The sequence below is a fragment of the Manis pentadactyla genome, chromosome 4 (assembly GCF_030020395.1).
Source record: "Manis pentadactyla isolate mManPen7 chromosome 4, mManPen7.hap1, whole genome shotgun sequence".
In the NCBI taxonomy this organism is placed as follows: Eukaryota; Metazoa; Chordata; class Mammalia; order Pholidota; family Manidae; genus Manis; species Manis pentadactyla.
The window spans coordinates 51078234-51096076 of NC_080022.1; the positions used below are offsets into that span (position 1 = coordinate 51078234).

The following is a 17843-nucleotide window of genomic DNA, read 5'->3' on the forward strand; positions in this document are numbered from 1 at the left end:
ATGTGTGCAGCATAGTGATTAAGAACAAAAGCTTGGAAAATCAGACAGACCTGAGTCCATTTACTAGGAGAGTGAACTTGAGCCAGTTAAGCTCTATAAGCTTCCTTTTCCTCATTTTAAAAGGGGTTTGATAATAATAATTAATTCTATGTATTTGCTGGAAAAATTGAATAATGTTTATAATATACTTAGCATTATTCTTGGCACAGAGTAAGAACTCATTTTAGCTGTAATTATACTTATATTATTACAACCCTCTAGTAAAACTCCTAACCTTCAGTATCTTCCATTTTCAACAGTTACAGACAAGGAAGGATTTCATTTCTTACAATATTTTATAATTGCCCTCTTGCTCAGAAAATCTTACCTCCCTCTTTCGTATCATACCTTTGTTTCAGAATCTTTCAAGGTTAGAATTGAGGCTTTATGTTTCCGTCCACTTACCAGCCTTCTTTCTGCATCAGTGCGCAGTAAAGCCCTGGGCACTCTGCCTGTATCTGTGGGTCTCCCCCCCTCCCCAACCACTAATTCCTTATTTGGATTGCTTTTTGAAATGCTCCTCCAATTTTTCTATAACTCAAAATGAAAAAAATAATGTATAGAGAGTAATGATCATAGTTGCTGGAATATAAGGCTCAATGTGATAGATTATTATGACCAACTTCACCCCACATCATCCCCTTAGTAATCTTTACTCCCTTCCTAGGTAAGGAATACCCATGATAAGTTTAAAAAGGAAAAATTATCCTTTGTCCTTTGTGTCTTGTCACCTAGGCCTTATTTTTTTTTAAAAGGGACCCATTCTAAATGGGTTTCTCAACTAGGATTCTGTTACTGGTACTTCCTTCATTAGCTCAATATTTTAAGAATGTAAGACTGTAAGCAGCACACTAAACTGTAAGCTTCCAGAGGATGAGACTTATTGTCTTCCTGATAACTGAATCTCCCAGGCCTAGTGCAGAGTACTTGCTTAATAAATGCTTGTCGAATAAGTGAATGGCAGGAGCCATGTTTTGGCTCTTCCACACCCTTGATTCTTCATTTCAGTGTTGAATACTTACTTCTTACTGATTCAGTTCATTCTGCTACTATTTCTCAAATAATCTACTTTGTAGAGCTACAAAGGTTAATTACACATAGTCTCCAACCTCAAAGAACTTACAGGGAAAATGAGACAACTGTATGACTGAAACAAGGTGCCCTAAGAGATAAAGCTTTAGGAAGAGTTTACAGAAGATGGATCATACTTCCTGGTAGAAGAACAGCTATTTATGGTGCGGAGATTGGATTTTTAAATATGAATTTGGAAGAATAAATAAATAAATAAATAAATAAATATGAATTTGGTTAGATAAGAATGTGGGATAAACAAAAACACAGAGATGAGAAAAATCAGAGTGTGAAATAGGGAAAAGAGCATAAGGGTATGTGAAAGGGAGTAATAGAAGATGGGGTTGGAAAATAAATTGAGGTCAAATGACAGGCTTGAATTTAAATCTGAGGTGGTTTGAATTTCATGAATTAGGCACTTGGAGCTGTGGAAGGCATTTTGAACAATGAAATGGTCTGAGCAGGGCTCTGCTTCCAGGAGATTAGTCTAATAACAATGTCAAAGATGTCTTGAAGAAGGGAGGAACAACCTAAGACAGGCACAGTCGCAGGGGGGCCATCAGGTGAGAAATTGGGGATCAACAGAGGTGAGGCTTAGAACCTCACCCCCCTGTTTTGAGAGAAATCTTCTGCATCCGTGGATGTTTTGTTGCCCTTGTCTAGCTTGGATTAATACTTAGTCTACAGGCACAGACCTGATCATCTACATTTGCCCTCTTACAGCACTAAACTATGTTTTCTACCTTTATCTTGCATCTACCTACCACTTCATCATTTTATTAAAAATAAATAAATAATAATAATAATAATAAGGGAGAAATGTGGGATTCACATATAAATCAAGTATAAAAATCAAACGAATATTCATATTTGACCTGATTGTTTATAGTTCATAATGCGTGATCAAAACCGAAAGTTTCTGTGATGACTGCCCTTGTACTGTTCACCATGTAAGAACTTATTCACTATGTAAGAATTTGTTCACCATGTAAGAACTTGTTCGTTATGCTTCAGAAGATTGGAGACTGTTGAGAATTAGGCTTGGGGTTGATTAATGAGTGTGCATTGAGTCCCCTATACAGAATTTTATTGTTAACAACCATTTGATCAATGAATATGAGAGATGCCCTCTCAAAAAAAAAAAAAAAGATGTCTTGAAGAGGGAAACCCAATTAGGGAGCCACCCGTGTGGTCTCATAAGAGATACTGAGGGCTCAAGTGTATAAGATAGTTATTCCATCCTCGACCAGGGAGCCTGAATCTTTCAGAGTATCTTTATAGAACCTCATTTTTGTCTTTTTATTGGAAGTTGTGTTTTTCTGAATACTAAGTGAGATGGAGCAGGCCTTATAAAGAATGGATGGGTTGATTACCCAGGGAGTTCATTAGCATAATTTACATTTTATCTTTAATTTTACACTGCCTTCCTGGAATTCTGAGTAACCCAACAAAAATCTCACGATGGGGGGTAGAAGAAAGAAATTTAATTTGTCACATCTAGTTAAAGTGACTGAGAAAAATATTTGTGAATTTAGGCTGGCAATGAAACTAATAAATCATTTCATGGATTTTTTTTTTTTTAAAGAGAGCAATGGATTGGAAATATGGGGATGATAAAATTTAAACCAACATACATTTTTACTAAAAAAAAGAACTCTAGATTATATCAAGGAGGTATAGTTGATGTTGTGCTGTTTTTTGGATTTTTTTTTACTTAGTAAAATTGAAATCAAAGTAAAGTAAAACAGTTGTATATACTAACATACTCTTGTTATGTTACATGAGCAAGTCAGGTAGAGAATAGCATGGTGGAACGTTTATCTCATCAGCAGGTGTGGGTTTTCCCAATCCACAACAACATCCTTAACTATTCAACTTGTATTGATAGCCCCTTCTCTCAAATAAAAACATAAAGTCCTGCTCTCAAGGTTAGCAAAAACTACAAATAGTGGATATGAAAAAAAATTAAGTAGTATAAAAATAAAATTATCATTGCTTTTTGTAGATTTTGGAGGAGCCTGGGAAGTGAGTTGAGAACTTCCTAAAGGTTTAAAAGAGACTTCTCTCTGAGGATTGAACAGTATTCTCATTAGTTTTTGTTTGTTTGTTTGTTAAATGTAAAATCAAAAGCTTTGCTTTTTCCTTTTGTTCATCTGTAAAACAAAACTCACCATGGAATCTACTGACTGTGGTCTTCATGAGGAAAGGTCATTCTCCTTAAGCAACCTGGGCTAAATAGGCAGCCTTGGACAGGTGGTCTGAAGATCAGCAAGAGAGAAAGGGGACACCCATCTGTCTGGATTAGCTGAATCATCTTGGTGTCAGTGGGCCATCATCCCATCAGCCAGATGGTCTTCAAGCCACCGTGATACAATTGTGCTTTGGACATCATGCTGGCTGACCTATTTTCCCCTTCCCATCTCTGGCTGATTCCTGTTTTCTAAGCTCCTGATCAGTGGGGCATTTTGAAGGCCCATTAACACATATGAGCCATTCTGTTCTCAGAACAGAACCCACATTGTTTTGTTCTGTGTCTCATTTAAGCATGAAAACTCTTTAATAAACTTTAGCTCTCCTAGGAAAAATAAATGCTTTATTGCTAACCTCTCTTAATCCCAACTTCCTTTTTACCTGACTCCCCTTTCCATCTAGTGTTTGACTTCAAACCCTCCTCTAAGGAACCGTCTTAAACTAATCCAGCAACTAAAAACAGAAGGAAACCTTTAGAAAGGGCTCATGGTATAGTTAAAAAGAGCCTTGATTTGAAACAAGACAGACCTGGGATAAATATAAAAACAGATCAGACAAATAAAGGAGGTACAGATATTGGATATAAGGATCTTTCAGTCTCATCAGGGAGATCAGTTCTGCACATACATGATGAAGATGCAAATGAGATGAGGCTAAGTGACAGTTCAGGTAAACTCAGGTGAGTTTAGAGGAAGAAGAGCAGTCTTCCAGCTAAGAAGGAAAGGATTTATGGAGTAAATGGCATTTGAGACTTGGCTTTGTATGGTAGTCCTGTGGATAAAGGGTGTTCTTCTCATTTTAATTCAGATCTTAAAGACCATTTGCAACTTAGACTGCCTCACCCATGTTTTCTTAAATTTTCTAAGTTGAATCATCAAGCAACTGTTTTCTCCCCCAGTTTAGTACTCATTTTATAAAGACCAAGAAAACCTCATTCTCTATACTCACATTGCTAAGAAATATAAATATAAAGATTGCTTTGATTTATTTAAATAACACTTTCCTTTAGATTAGATACATAATTAGATGAATGGCATCAGCTGGCACCATCCTAGTGCAACTCCCCTCTCTTCTGGGACCACAGGTGATGGCCGTTTGCAGGGTTACAAGAGGAGCTACCGATGGGTCTGCTCTACAAACCAATGTGCTATAGTTGCAAACATTGACTGTTTTGAAGCTCCAGTTGGATAGCTTAGCCCCACCAGGGCCCCATCAAGGCTCCCCACAGCTTACAGAAGCAGACACATTAAGTAATTGGGGCCTTGATGATTTTCCATAGGTTAAATACTAGTTTGGGGAAGTGTAATTCATTTTTTCAGAATTTTCCTCTCCCTAGAACAAACCCACTGTCTGAAATGATGAAAATCTGTGAATTTTCAAGCTTTGTTTCTTAATGTGGACTTGTTTATTTTACATGGTAATATGTTGATTACCAAAAAGTCACTGAAAGGAAAATGTTCTACCTAATGAATTTCTCTTGTTAACAAATGCTGAAACATTTTTTAAAAAATTCATGGTCTACAAATGATTTCCCTCATATGTGGAGTATAAGAACAAACTGAAGGAACAAAACAGCAGCAGAATCACAGAACCTGAGAATGGACTAACAGTTACCAAAGGGAAAGGGACTGGGGAGAATGGGTGGGAAGGGAGGGAATAAGGGTGGGGAAAAAGAAAGGGGGCATTACGATTAGTGTGTATAATGTGGGGGTGGGGCATGGGGAGGGTTGTACAATACAGAGAAGACAAGTAGTGATTCTACAGCATCTTACTACGCTGATGGACAGTGACTGTAATGGGGTTTGTTAGGGGGACTTGGTGAACAGGGGAGCCTAGTGAACATAATGTTCTTCATGTAATTGTAGATGAAAGATACCAAAATAAAAAAAAATTCATGGTCTAATGACAGTGATTTTTTTAAGATTGTGAGTCCTGTCTTCCGTAAGATTCGTTATCAACACTCAATACTAAAAAGGATGAGAGAAACAAGAGCATCGTTTACTTAGGGCCTGGAGCATAGTTACCGGGAGTATGACCTGTGGTGTCAGTCTTGCCTAACTTTGAATCCTGGGTCTGCCTCTTGATAACTAGTTCTTTAGCCAGCTGTTCACAGTATATTACTTTAATCATTCCATGAATTGGGGTCACCGTGGTACATACCCATAGAGAGTTGCTGCATGAAACAGGGCATGATAATGTGTCTCAATAAAAAGCTAGAAACAAAAAGTATTATTAACTGCACCCACTGTTGTGCTAACAGACATTTTACATGTTAATGCATTAATCTTCAAGGCAACCTGACGGGGTCATTTAATCTGGTACTTTAGCTGTACTTTAAAAACAGGTGCTCAGATTTATGAAGGAGTATCTTGCCTAAAGTCATACAGTTCTAAGTGGCAGAGTTGAGATTTGAACCCACATGTGGCCAGTTCTGAAGTCCATGCTGCCTTCTTTTGTGGATTTCTTTTTCTTTCAGATATTTCTCATAGCTCCCCTCCTTTTCTTTAGAACTTGCAATAATACCTATTTCTCTTTAATCACAGTATAGAAATAACTAATGCAAAAATTCTGTAATCCTTAATCCTATTCTCCAGATGTGAGCAATTTAAAAGATTTACCCTATATGCTTATATGTAAGCAATTTAAAAGATTTACCCTATATGCATATATATCTATATATTCATATATCTATATATATTATGTATGTTTTTTTCTGAAAAGATTGTCCTAATTTACATTATTTCAATGGCATATAAAAATCCCTGTTTCTCTGCATTATCAATACTGAATGTTCTTTCTATTCTCTTGTCTATTTAATAGATGAGAGAATGCTATATCTTTACTTTAATTTGCATTTCTTAAGTTATAAGTGAGGTTGAATGTCCCAAAATCAAAACTGTTTTCTCTACCGACATTCTCACCCAAATTTATAGCAATCCCAGGATGGTAGTGTTTTGAAATAAAAACCCATATAAATATAATGTAGGTACTCCATTTATCATCCTTAGTTGCCCCAGGTACCCTCAGAAAGTAAGGGAGCTTCTGGTTAATTAACTACAACATTTAATGTGTCATAATTCAATTGAACAGATGCCAAATGTGTTTTAGAATTTTAATGGGACTTACTGTTACCAGATGTCTTACTCATATTAAATAAATATTTTTAGGATTCTGCAGAAAAAATAATCAAGAAAACAAATACTTCATTCATTGGTTCAACCAGTATTTATCAAGTGTTTTCCATGCACCAGGCACCATTCTAAGTACTTGAGTTTCAGAAATAAACAGTATAAGCATAGTCTCTTATCTCAAATGGTTTAATCTTTTGCAGAAGATAAACATGTGTCTCAAAGTTTTGGCTGGAGGGAACAGAATAGAACTCAAACTGTCTGAAACCATGCGTAAACCTATAAGATCTAATTACAAGGCTGCTAAGAATGAGGCTTCAAGTCAGTTTGACCCAGTGGCCCAGCTTTGCCATCAGAGAACCAGTTCTTTCCATCTGTCTTTGCTCTGTCATTCAGTGTCAACTTCATCCCAAAGCTGGTTTCCTCATGGTGGGATGGCTGTCCATGGCAATTTAAGCTTCGGGGGTTACTGTTAATTTGGGAAGCATGGGGATTTCTTGTGGTTCTTTTAAGATCAAGAAAGAACTTTTCCAAAAGTCTCCACGAACCTCTCATTGTATCTCATTGGCCAAAACTGGATCACACACTTCTTCTGACCAAATCATTGACAAAGACAACGGGATTAACCTTCAGGCAATCAAGCCTGGTCTCCCTGAGGAAAGAGTAGGGATCAGCTTTCTCTAAGGCACATCTGTGAGCAACAGGGCGGGATCCCTGGGATGGGGGGAAATGGCCTTCTGCTGGAAAGGAAGAGAATAGAAATGGCCTCAGGAGAGGACACAAGGTCCGTGACAACAATAAAACAAGCAACTGTGACTGGGTGTCTGTGTAGTTCTGGGCAGTGTGAGTGAAGAATGACAGCTTCTCTGTTTTCTTTCTAATGTCCCGTAGGATCACAGTGGCCCCGAACCTGTAAGCAGTGAGGAAGACAGCAGCCTGGAAGTTGGTATTAAACACTTGCCTGAAAGTGAAAGCCCCTCGCTGGTGAGCATCCTGGATGTTTTCATCCAATCTCCTTTTCAGAGATGTATTATTTACATTTTGTACAACGTTGGAAAGCATCAACTGTTCTTTGCTTCTGTAGGACTCCCAGTCTCTGAGACAGGGGAAGCTTTTCCATACAATGAATAACCCAGTCACTCCAAAGACAAACATTCTCCTACTTTCTTCACACCTGAATTGTGCTTCCTGGTACTGAAGAAGTTGTCTCCCTTTTAAAGCTTGTTTAATACTGGGTCTTTTTAAGGCTAGGGCTGTGCTGATTTAGTCCTGGAGGCACAGAAAGAGATGTTAAATGTATTCCATTGAATCATAGTAAATGATACTTAAACTCACCCAAGGGCTAGAGCATTAGAAGAGCAGCAAATTTAGAGAGTTCTCCCTCAGATATTCTAATGTTTGATATTTTGTTACTTAATATTTATTGAACTTTTACTGTGCACAGGGACTATGCTGTGTTCTACATTCATTTTCCGATCCTTGTAGTGTTGGGTGGCACTCTCTCTCTTTTACACATGAGAAAACTGGTTAGAGATGTTAACTAACTCACCAGAGGTCCACTAACTAGTATGTTATAGACCTGGAGATTTTTCCCCATTCAGTGTGACTCCCATGCTTTTGTTCACAGTCTTTCTGTTTTGCTGCCCAGCACTTTCAGGGTTAGACTACAAGTTCCGGAAAGAAATACGGGCTTTCTTTGTGTTCCAAAATGTCTTACAAATCTCAGAGTTAATCACTTAGGAGAGTCATCCTGATGTTATGAAAGCCCAGTTGCTCATTTTATTTCAGGAAGCTTGCAAAATAATCCATTTATCTTCTTGCACCTTTTAGAAAATTGGGACTGTCTTAGATTCCATGTCCTATAAAATGAACTGATTGTTTCAAACTGAAGGGAAAGGACATTTCAGCAAGAGTGAGAATTACAGTGGGCCATCTTGGACAAATCCTATATGGGACCTGAGAATCCTGGCATGGGACTAACAGATTATGAACACTGTTGTTGAACAAGATGCTCCAAGGTCACGCTGTTCCCTTCCAAAACATAAACTGCATATTTCCATTAAAGGGGAATGAATAACATCAACAAAATTCAAACTCAAAATTCCTTCATTTAGAAATGCTATTAATTTGCTTTTGTTTGACACTGTATCTCCATAGATAGGTTAGGGAAATGTCTTTTAAAGCAACAAAGTTTTGTAAGTAGGGGGCCCAACTTCATCCACAGAGGAAATATTAAAACGGGTTTAAACACTCCCTTGCTTGCTGGAAGGGTCTGGTAGTCGCAGAGAGGCTCGGTGTGTGCTACAGGCAAAAGCCGTCCGTCATCCACCCTGCTCCTAGGAAAGCAACACCAGGGGTGTGGTTCCAAGTATCAAGACAGTGGAAAAGCCCCACCCTCAGTCAGAGGACCTGAAGGACTGAGGGTAATTTTTAGATGTTTCATACTGCAGTTTCCTAAGAATAAACAGTCTTCCCCAAACCCTTGGATTGGTTTCTCTCTTTCTCCCCTTTTTCCCTCTCCTCCCCACCTGCCTCTCTATTTTGGTATTCTACAATTCCTGCTCATTGTTTCCAGTAGAATCTATGCATGGTCTAGTAAAGAGGAGAAAGACAGCCCAAATTGAACTTTCATAGCATAAATATAAATGGGCTAGCATATTCTATCAGTTAAGAGAGTGGTCTTGGGCAAGCTACTTGACCTCACCAAGCCTCAGTTATCACATCTGAATAATGGCAGTAATCAAGATGTTATAAGGAATCAAATGGGCTGTAAGAGAAATGGATCACATTGTAGAGTATAAGGCAAATAATTGGGGTTTTGCAGGATCCTTCATTAATCCACCAAACATTGGCTGAATGCCATACTGCCGATACAACAATGAACAAAATGTTCGAAAATCCCTGCTTTTATGGGGACTCATTTCAGAGTGGGTGAAGGAAGGGAGATAGATCATAAACTAGCCAAGTGTTAGGTTGAATCATATGAAATTGCTGTTTTTGTAGGTAAAAATTTCATGTGGCTCAATCTAACATACATAAGTGTTGTATTGTTATAAATTATTAACAACTGTTCATCATCCCTAGTCATCAGGACTGTTTCTATTACAAAAGTGGTGCAAGCTCCCCTGCGTCCCTGCGCCATCCTGAGCTTGATGCCAAGTGCACCTTCAGAGGACAGCATGTGATCTTTATGGACCTTGACCCTTTTTACCCTTGTTTATGTCAAAACAGTTGGAAAGTAAACCCTAAACCTCTAAACATTGCTTTCTGAGGCAGGGTGGGTGGGGAGGCCTCATCAGGACTGTGCCGGTCCCTACAGGAGGTTCAGGAGAACCTCACAGGCCCTGCTCTTAAGCAGCTTAGCCTCTAGCATCAGTGATAGAATATGTAGCTGGAAAATCATACCAGGCAGAAGAAGTATATCAGAGAGAGAAAAGCAAAATTTTATAAGAGTTCGAAAGTAAGGAAAATCATCTCATTCTAGGATTAGGAGAGGTGTCTTAGAATCATGACCTTTAAGGCGAACCTTCAAAGCTGAGAAGACAATTGACTGCTGAGAGGCACAAATAGGAGAAGGTTTACCAGGTAAATCAAACAGTGTGGATTATAGAGTAGAGAGTAAGGACTGGGCTTCTGCAGGGCAATGGTGGGCAATAGAATTTGAGCAGTAGAATCACAGAACTTGCAGGACTATATGCTATAATTTATAGATTAGTTTGTTCATCTCTTTATGCTCTGGTGCTCAACAAATGTCTCAATAGCTACATGGATACATGTATACACCAAGTGCTGCCTGTGAGAAACTATAAAGAGCAATTAAATTATTTCTCCAAGATTACCTGTTTTCAGAGCTAAGACTCAGCTATTGGTCTACACATATTCCAGTGCTATTTCCACTATTCAGTTATGGTTGGCTTTGGTCTCTATCTCAGTAGGCCCCAGATTCACAGCCAAGGAGTTTATAATAACATCAGTAAGTTTTAGGTTTCTCTAAAATATTTTTAAAGGGAGAGTTATTTTTAGACAACTGATCAGATGATGGTTTTTGAAGCATGGATTCCAATTGTGAGAGACTGGAGGCAGGGAAGTGTCTGGGTCTATTTCAGAATTCTAGGTGAGAGCCTGTTAAGACTATATTTTCAGCCCCTGAAAGGAACTTAAAAAAAAAACTCTGCACAGAGCTTTGCAATTTGCAAATCATAGTCTCACCTATTATCTCATTAGTTTAATTTTTTTAATATCTAAATTTTTTCTAAGATGATAATTTTATTTACCTTACTAAATTTCATCCCCCAAATAACCCCATGTAAAAAGTAGGGCAGGCAGTTTGAAAAAGACAGATGCACCCCTATGTTTATCACAGACTATTTACAATAGCCAAGAAATGGAAGCAACCTAAGTGTCCATCAGTAGATGAATGGATAAAGAAGATGTGGTACATATACACAATGGAATATTATTCAGCCATGAGAAGAAAACAAATCCTACCATTTGCAACAACATGGATGGAGCTAGAGGGTATTATGCTCAGTGAAATAAGTCAGGCAGAGAAAGACAAGTACCAAATGATTTCACTCATATGTGGAGTATAAGAACAAAGAAAAACTGAAGGAACAAAACAGCAGCAGAATCACAGAACCCAAGAATGGACTAACAGTTACCAAAGGGAAAGGGACTGGGGAGGATGGGTGGGAAGGGAGGGATAAGGGGGTGGGAGGGGAGAAAGGGGACATTAGGATTAGCATGTATAATGTGGGGGGGAGCACAGGGAGGGCTATGCAACACAGAGAAGACAAGTAGTGATTCTATAGCATCTTACTACGCTGATGGACAGTGACTGTAATGGGGTTTGTTGGGGGGACTTGGTTATGGGGGGAGTCTAATGAACATAATGTTCCTCATGTAATTGTAGATTAATGATACCAAAAAAAAAAAATAGGGCAGGAATTACTTATCCCAGACTTAGATATGAAACCTTAATCTGCTTAGTGAAAGATCACAGAAGAGCAGGGACTCATTGTGAAGGGCCATTACCTCCCTGGTATCTTGACATAGATCATGAATCCCTGAAATAATTATTTTAATGTTTTAGATATAAATGTATGTTTTTGTTATGTTGGGAATATTTGTGTTAATACAATACACTCTTTTGAGGCATTATACCTAAACTACTAAGAGTATAAACTTTGGAGCCAGACCACTTGGATTCAAATCCTTATTCCACCATTTACTAGTAATATAACCTTATACTAGTTTAGTATACTAGTACTAGTAATATAACCTTAGGCAAATGACTTAACCTCCTGTGCCTCAGTTTGTACATCTGTAAAATGGGAGAAAGAAACAAAGGGTTGTTGTTAAAATTAAAGGAGTCACTGACCACAGGGTATTGTATGCAGAGCCATGCCATAGCATACTAGAACCTCTGTGTAAGAGTGAGTTGTTAGTAATGATAATGGTGATGTTCTGATTAAAGCATTCAGGGTTAGCCATGTAAGAACTAGCTGTCCTGAGAGAGGAATTACTGTATAAATTGTAAAACTGAAATGAATTTTTCAACCCCACAAATGCAATTGGTAAGCGTAATAGACAGCATGTATTGAATGCCTGTGTGTCAGGCATTATTCTAAGCTCATTTAAATAACAATCCTATGAGGTTAGTACTAGTATTATTTCCATTTAAGAGATGTGGAAACTGAGGCACCAAAACATTAAAAATCACCCAGTGAAGCCTGGATCCAGGACCACACACTGGAGGCCAGAGACTGCGCTCTAACCCACTATGCAATACTGCCTCCCCAAGAGAAACATAAAACAAAACCCAAGTCAAAGATGGCAAGAAAGTTACACTGGTATCTGAACTTTGTGATTTGTATTCACTTTTGTCTAAATCTTGAACTCCAGCATAGAAAACTGTGGCATAAGAACAGATAAAGATATACAATTTGCCTTGTACATTGGTAAATAAAGTTATAAGACCTCCAAACAGATACTTCATAAAGAAGGAAACTAAAAATTTTCAAGAAGCTAACCTGTGCCAGGCATTCTGTACTGGTTATCTTATTTAACTCAGTGATTCTCATATTATTAGCCCTACTTAGTAAAGTACATCAGTTACGGAGGCTAAGAGATGGCAAGTCTGTTCCTAAGGTCCCACAGCTGGTAGGTGGATAGCTGGGGCTCAAACCCAGTTCTCTTTGCCTCTAAAGCCTATCTTCCATTCACGGTATAGTTCATATAGATAGCCTTTTTTGGAACATCAGCAGTATCACTGTGTGATTCTGTTTATTCAAACAACAAATATTAATCAAGTGCCTCTTGTGTGTCAGGTGTGCTGTGCAGGGGATTCAGTGATAAGCAAAACTATTAGTGCCTCTCAAAGGGCTTGAGAGCCTCAAGGACAAGCATTCACATCAGCTTGTTATCTTTAGAGTTTCAGTATTTTAGAATTTCAGTTAGGTGGAAAGGAAGGCATGAGAGAAGGAGAGGATGAGAGTCATTTCTTGTAACTAGCTGGCCTCTACTTGCTACCACCTTTGATCTCTTACCCTGACTCTGCAATTCTCAGCTTTGATGTAAAACCAGTTTACTTTTTCTTTGTTTTTGTCCGTCTCCTTCTCTATGCAGCTATAGATACTAATAGCTAGTAAGATAGTTTTAAAACAACAAAATAAGACAAATGACTCAATTAAAAAATGGGTAAGGATCCTAATAAGTATTTCTCCAAAGATATACAAATGGCCAATAGCATGTGAAAAGATGGTCAGCCTTTAGAAATACGCACACCAAAACCACAGTGTCATACCTCTTCGCACCCACTAGGATGACAGTAATCAAAGTGACAGGTAATAACAAGTGTGAGCAAGGATGTGGAGAAATTGGAACTCTCATACATTGCTGATGGGAATGTAAAATAGTACATCCTGTTTGGAAAACAGTTTGTAGTTCCTCAAAATATTAAACATAATTACCATATGACCCAGGAGTTTCACTCCTAGGTATATATTCAAGAGAAATGAAAACATAATCCACATAAAAACGTATACACAAATTTTCAAAACAGCATTCATTTATAGACCCAAAAAGGCAAACAGCCCAAATGTCCAGCACCCGATGAGTAAAAAAGTAAAATGTGGTATATCCATACAATGGAATTTTATTTGCAATAAAAGGTATTGATACTGATACATGATGCTGCAACCACATATTATATGATTCTGTGTGTATACAATTTCCAGAAGAGGCAAATCTATAGATAAAGAAAGTAAACTAGAGGTTGCTTATGGCTTAGAGGTATGGGGAGGGACCCTAATGCATACAGCATTTCTTTTTGAGTTTATAAAAACGTTCTAAATTTAAATTGTGATGATATATGTGCAACTCTGAATGGTAAAACCATTGTGTTGTACACTTTAGATGGGTGAATGTTATGTTATCTTAATTATGTCTCAATAAAGAGGGTAAAAAAAAAAAAAGGAGGAAGAGGTAAGAGAGGAAGACAGAATATAGATAATCCACAAACTGAAATCAAATAAAAAATACTGAGGTGACCTCTAGACTGGAAATTCTGTGATTCTGTTAAATAACTATAATATGATCCTGTCTGTGGAACTTTTTAATGTATAGTCTTTCCACCTTTTGGAATATTTTGCAAGTGTTCAGAAATCCGCACCCTAGTGGAAAAGGCCCAATTTCTTTGTCCATGAAAATTAAAATCTGACTTTATCTTACAAATTTCTGTATTTTGTCTGTTACTACTTTCTGCTAGATTTGGGAAGATGCCGCTGAAGGTAAATTGGCATTATCTCTCCTCTTGTGTTTTTCACAGTCTACTTGGGAGAACAAGGTCATTCAAGTAATGTCACAAATAGATAGACTGATATCTCAACTTTGATCAAAGCTAACTAGAAGTGCTTGGTGCTGAGAGAGCATATATAAAAGGGGGTTTGACCATGTCAGGGGGGGGTTTCCTGGGGAAAATTGAACTGGGATCTGAAGGAGAAGCTGGCTCTAACTCGGAATAGGAGCAAGGAAGGAACAAAGGAGGGTGTGGGGCTACATTAGAGCCTCAGGGAGTCTAGCAGTCTGACAGTACTGAAAGGTCATGGTTGCCAGAATTGGTGAGATGGAAACTAAACTGGAGTGGTTGATAGGAGCCAGGCCATGTTAATGAGATGGTCTGTATGCTGACAGCAATGGGAAGTCATGGAAGGTTTTAGGAGTGGACTCTGAACTGTAGTTGTAAGGTGATGACCAGATTGGATGGAGCTGCCGGACTGGTTGGGAGTTTACTGCAGCAATGGCCGTCCACGGCAACTGGCTGCAACTGGTGCACTCGTATGTTCTTTCTCTGCAAAGATTATACTAAATTAAACTGCAAGATAACATATATGTTTACCAGGGAAGTTTCACATAGAGTTGCCCATGAAAGAATTAACCTACTTGCTCCCAGTGTGTAAACCTGCTGTATGCAGTCTTTATAGCTTTCCTCTGAATGCATTTTTAGAGCTATTTAAATGGCAATTGTTGCACCATCTGGGTCTTGAGAACAAGCATCATTCCAGGGCCTGGCCAGCAGCCCATGATAACCCTACTAAGAAATGCCCCCCAGCAGATGTGTGCAGTGTTCGTTCTCCAATTTATGAAACTGCTTGGCAACAGTGCGGTCTGTGTGTCTGCACACAAGGATCTTCGTCACCGCGGGCCTGGTACAGCAGACTCAGTAACATCTTAGATTTCTCAAAATTTTTCAAAATGTTTAGATTTTTCTAACGGTCTGCAGTGTTCATCTTTGCTGTTTCTTTCATTGTGGAATCTAACTTCTGACCCTTGGGGCAAGAATAGAAAAATGAGAGTATTCCAGTCTGCTTGACGCAGCATTCAGCGTGCGGTTTCTTTGTGAAAATTTCAGAATTCACAGGGTAGTAAGATGTCTGGGGAAGCACACATTGTTTCTGAATTAACTCTCACTAACCTAAATGAGATGTGTGACGAGGAAAGTCACACTGTGGCTGACAGCGCATTTGCTTCAGAGTCCCCACCAGCTAGAATGGCAACATTTCAGGACCCCTTCTTATTCTCCACCTTGGTACACTTGATCCACAGAAAATTTTCAAACATACTTATTGAAAAATCAGTGTTCAGTGTTACAGATACTACCCATGTCTCCAAATGGCCTGATAGTACTTGCTTTCTCATGTGGGAAGATACAATTTATGTGCTCTGATGTTGGACTTAGATTTCACCTCTGCTACTCAGTAGCTCTGACCTGGGAAAGTGATTTGTCATGCCTATCTTCATTTCTTCAACCAAAAATAGAGGAGGAGGATGCCCAGCTCTTTGTTGTGAGAATCAAGTATGATTTTATATGTGAAACCCTTAGTGCAGTGCTTGGCCTGCTGTAACAGCTCAGTAAATGTAGCTAGTGTTAACACCAAATTTTGCCCATACTGAATCTAGGTGTGCCAGAACTCTCATCATTCAGTATTCACTTCCTGAAAACCTATGATGTGTTAAGCTCTAGGAATGTAAAGATTAATAAGACATCTTTTGTCCAGGAGCACAGCACATTAGGTCTAAGGCAAAGGTCTCCCTGGTTGTGGAGAATTAGATCCAGGTCTCATTTAGGCTCCATGACATTCTTAGGATATTTCAGTTAATATTTACAAATCAGGAGACTTTTACATAAAAATCCAGGTTTCTGTTTTCTACTCAGAGTGGACCAGCATTCCAAGTTACCCCTTTAATCAATTACGCATTTCCAGTTTATTTCAGCCCCCACCTTTCCACCATTCCCTTACCCCAGCCAGCCTCCCTCTGCCATATCACCTGTGGGTACCTGAGTCTGCATCCCTGGTCTCATACTGGAGACAGAGCTGCAGCCACGTGGGTGGAGAGGCAGAAGGTGACAGCCAAGAAGTAGACAGGCTGGGTGGCAGAAGGCCATGTAGAACAGGAGGAGGGCCTTGGAGTATTTTTTAACAGTAGATTATAATGAGATTTGCCTTTTGGAAAGATCCTCCTAGTGCCCTGTGAAGAATCCCTTAGAAAATGTCAAAGCTGAAGTCAGGGAGAGAGTTAAAACAGTGCTTAGGGTAACTGACATCAGAGTTGATAGTGATCTAAACTAGGGGTCTGGCAATAAGGACAGATTTTTCAATATATAGAGGAGTGGAATTGATAAGACCTAATGATTGTGTGAGTGTTAAAGTAGAAGGATGAGGTACCAAGCAAGAATGAATCTCAGGTACATGTGGCCAGCTGTTAGCTGATGTATTTACTAAGAAAAGAAACAGGACAAAGAGCAGAATTGTGAGGGTAAATGAATGAAATGAACTAAGACAACAAACTAGAGAGAGCTACTTGGCCTGAACGTTGTCAAATTCAAATTCAAAAGTATTTAAATTCAATAATTTTTAAAACATGCCTAGCAGACAAACACGCAAGTTGTCTGCTATTGACGTTGGTCCTTGGACTTCCACTCTGTAGCCTTTGAATACACTGGAGAAAGACAGCACTTGCCTGGATCAGTCCCAGCCTAACTCCTGTCACTCAGCTAACCACCTGCATTAGGTGAAATCAGATTAGCAAACTCCCACAGCACCTTCACTTTCCCTTAAGTAGTACTCATCAACCCTCAGAGTTACTTATTTAGAGTAGGACTCATATCCTGGATGTGACACTTATGTGTTGACCGACTCTGTGCCTCAGTCTCCGTATCTATGAAACAGGGATAGTAATAGGTTCAATGTCATATAAAATATGAATTATTGCACTTAGAATGGTGCCTTTTGAAGTATATAGTAAATACTATGAAAGCATAAGCTGCCATTATTATCTGTCATTCCTTCTTCTCTGTTGAGTTTTAGGTATTTCTGTAAAGCAGGAAACAATTATTTAATGGCTACTTATTATCTGCCTGCCACTGTAGGAGGCACTAAAATATTATCTCCTTTAGTCTAATAAAAACAGTAGCAGTGGCACTAAAAATAATACCATCCACCATTTATTGAGCACTTATTTGTTAGGACCTGAACGAAGCATATTACCTCCATCCCCCAATAATGAAAGCATTATTGTTATCTCCATTTTGCAGGAGAGGGACCTGTGTATTCCAGAAATTAATTCACTTGCACTTGGCAATAAGTGCCCCAGTAAGGATTCCAAGCCTTATGTGTTTAACCCACAGGCTTGATCATGCCATGTTGCCTGAGATAATCGATTCTAACCCATCAAGAAGCTGAAGTTAAGAGAAGTCTAATTTGTCGTAGTGTACATAACCTAGAAGTAGAAAAACTAGGATAAAAACCAGTGTTAGACGCCAAAGTCCAAGCTTTCTCCTCTACTCAGATAATA

The 17843-nt window shown here is 38.7% G+C and overlaps 1 protein-coding gene across 8 annotated transcripts in view; it reads left to right on the forward strand.

Annotated features, from left to right (window-relative positions):
- Window positions 1–17843, forward strand: part of PATJ (PATJ crumbs cell polarity complex component) — a 392045-nt gene that overhangs the window by 298423 nt on the left and 75779 nt on the right. For all 8 annotated transcript variants that reach the window (XM_057500268.1, XM_036911254.2, XM_057500269.1 and 5 more), the window contains exon 31: window positions 7380–7472. In XM_057500268.1, the coding sequence (XP_057356251.1) occupies window positions 7380–7472 (93 nt within the window). The remainder of the gene's footprint in view (window positions 1–7379; window positions 7473–17843) is intronic.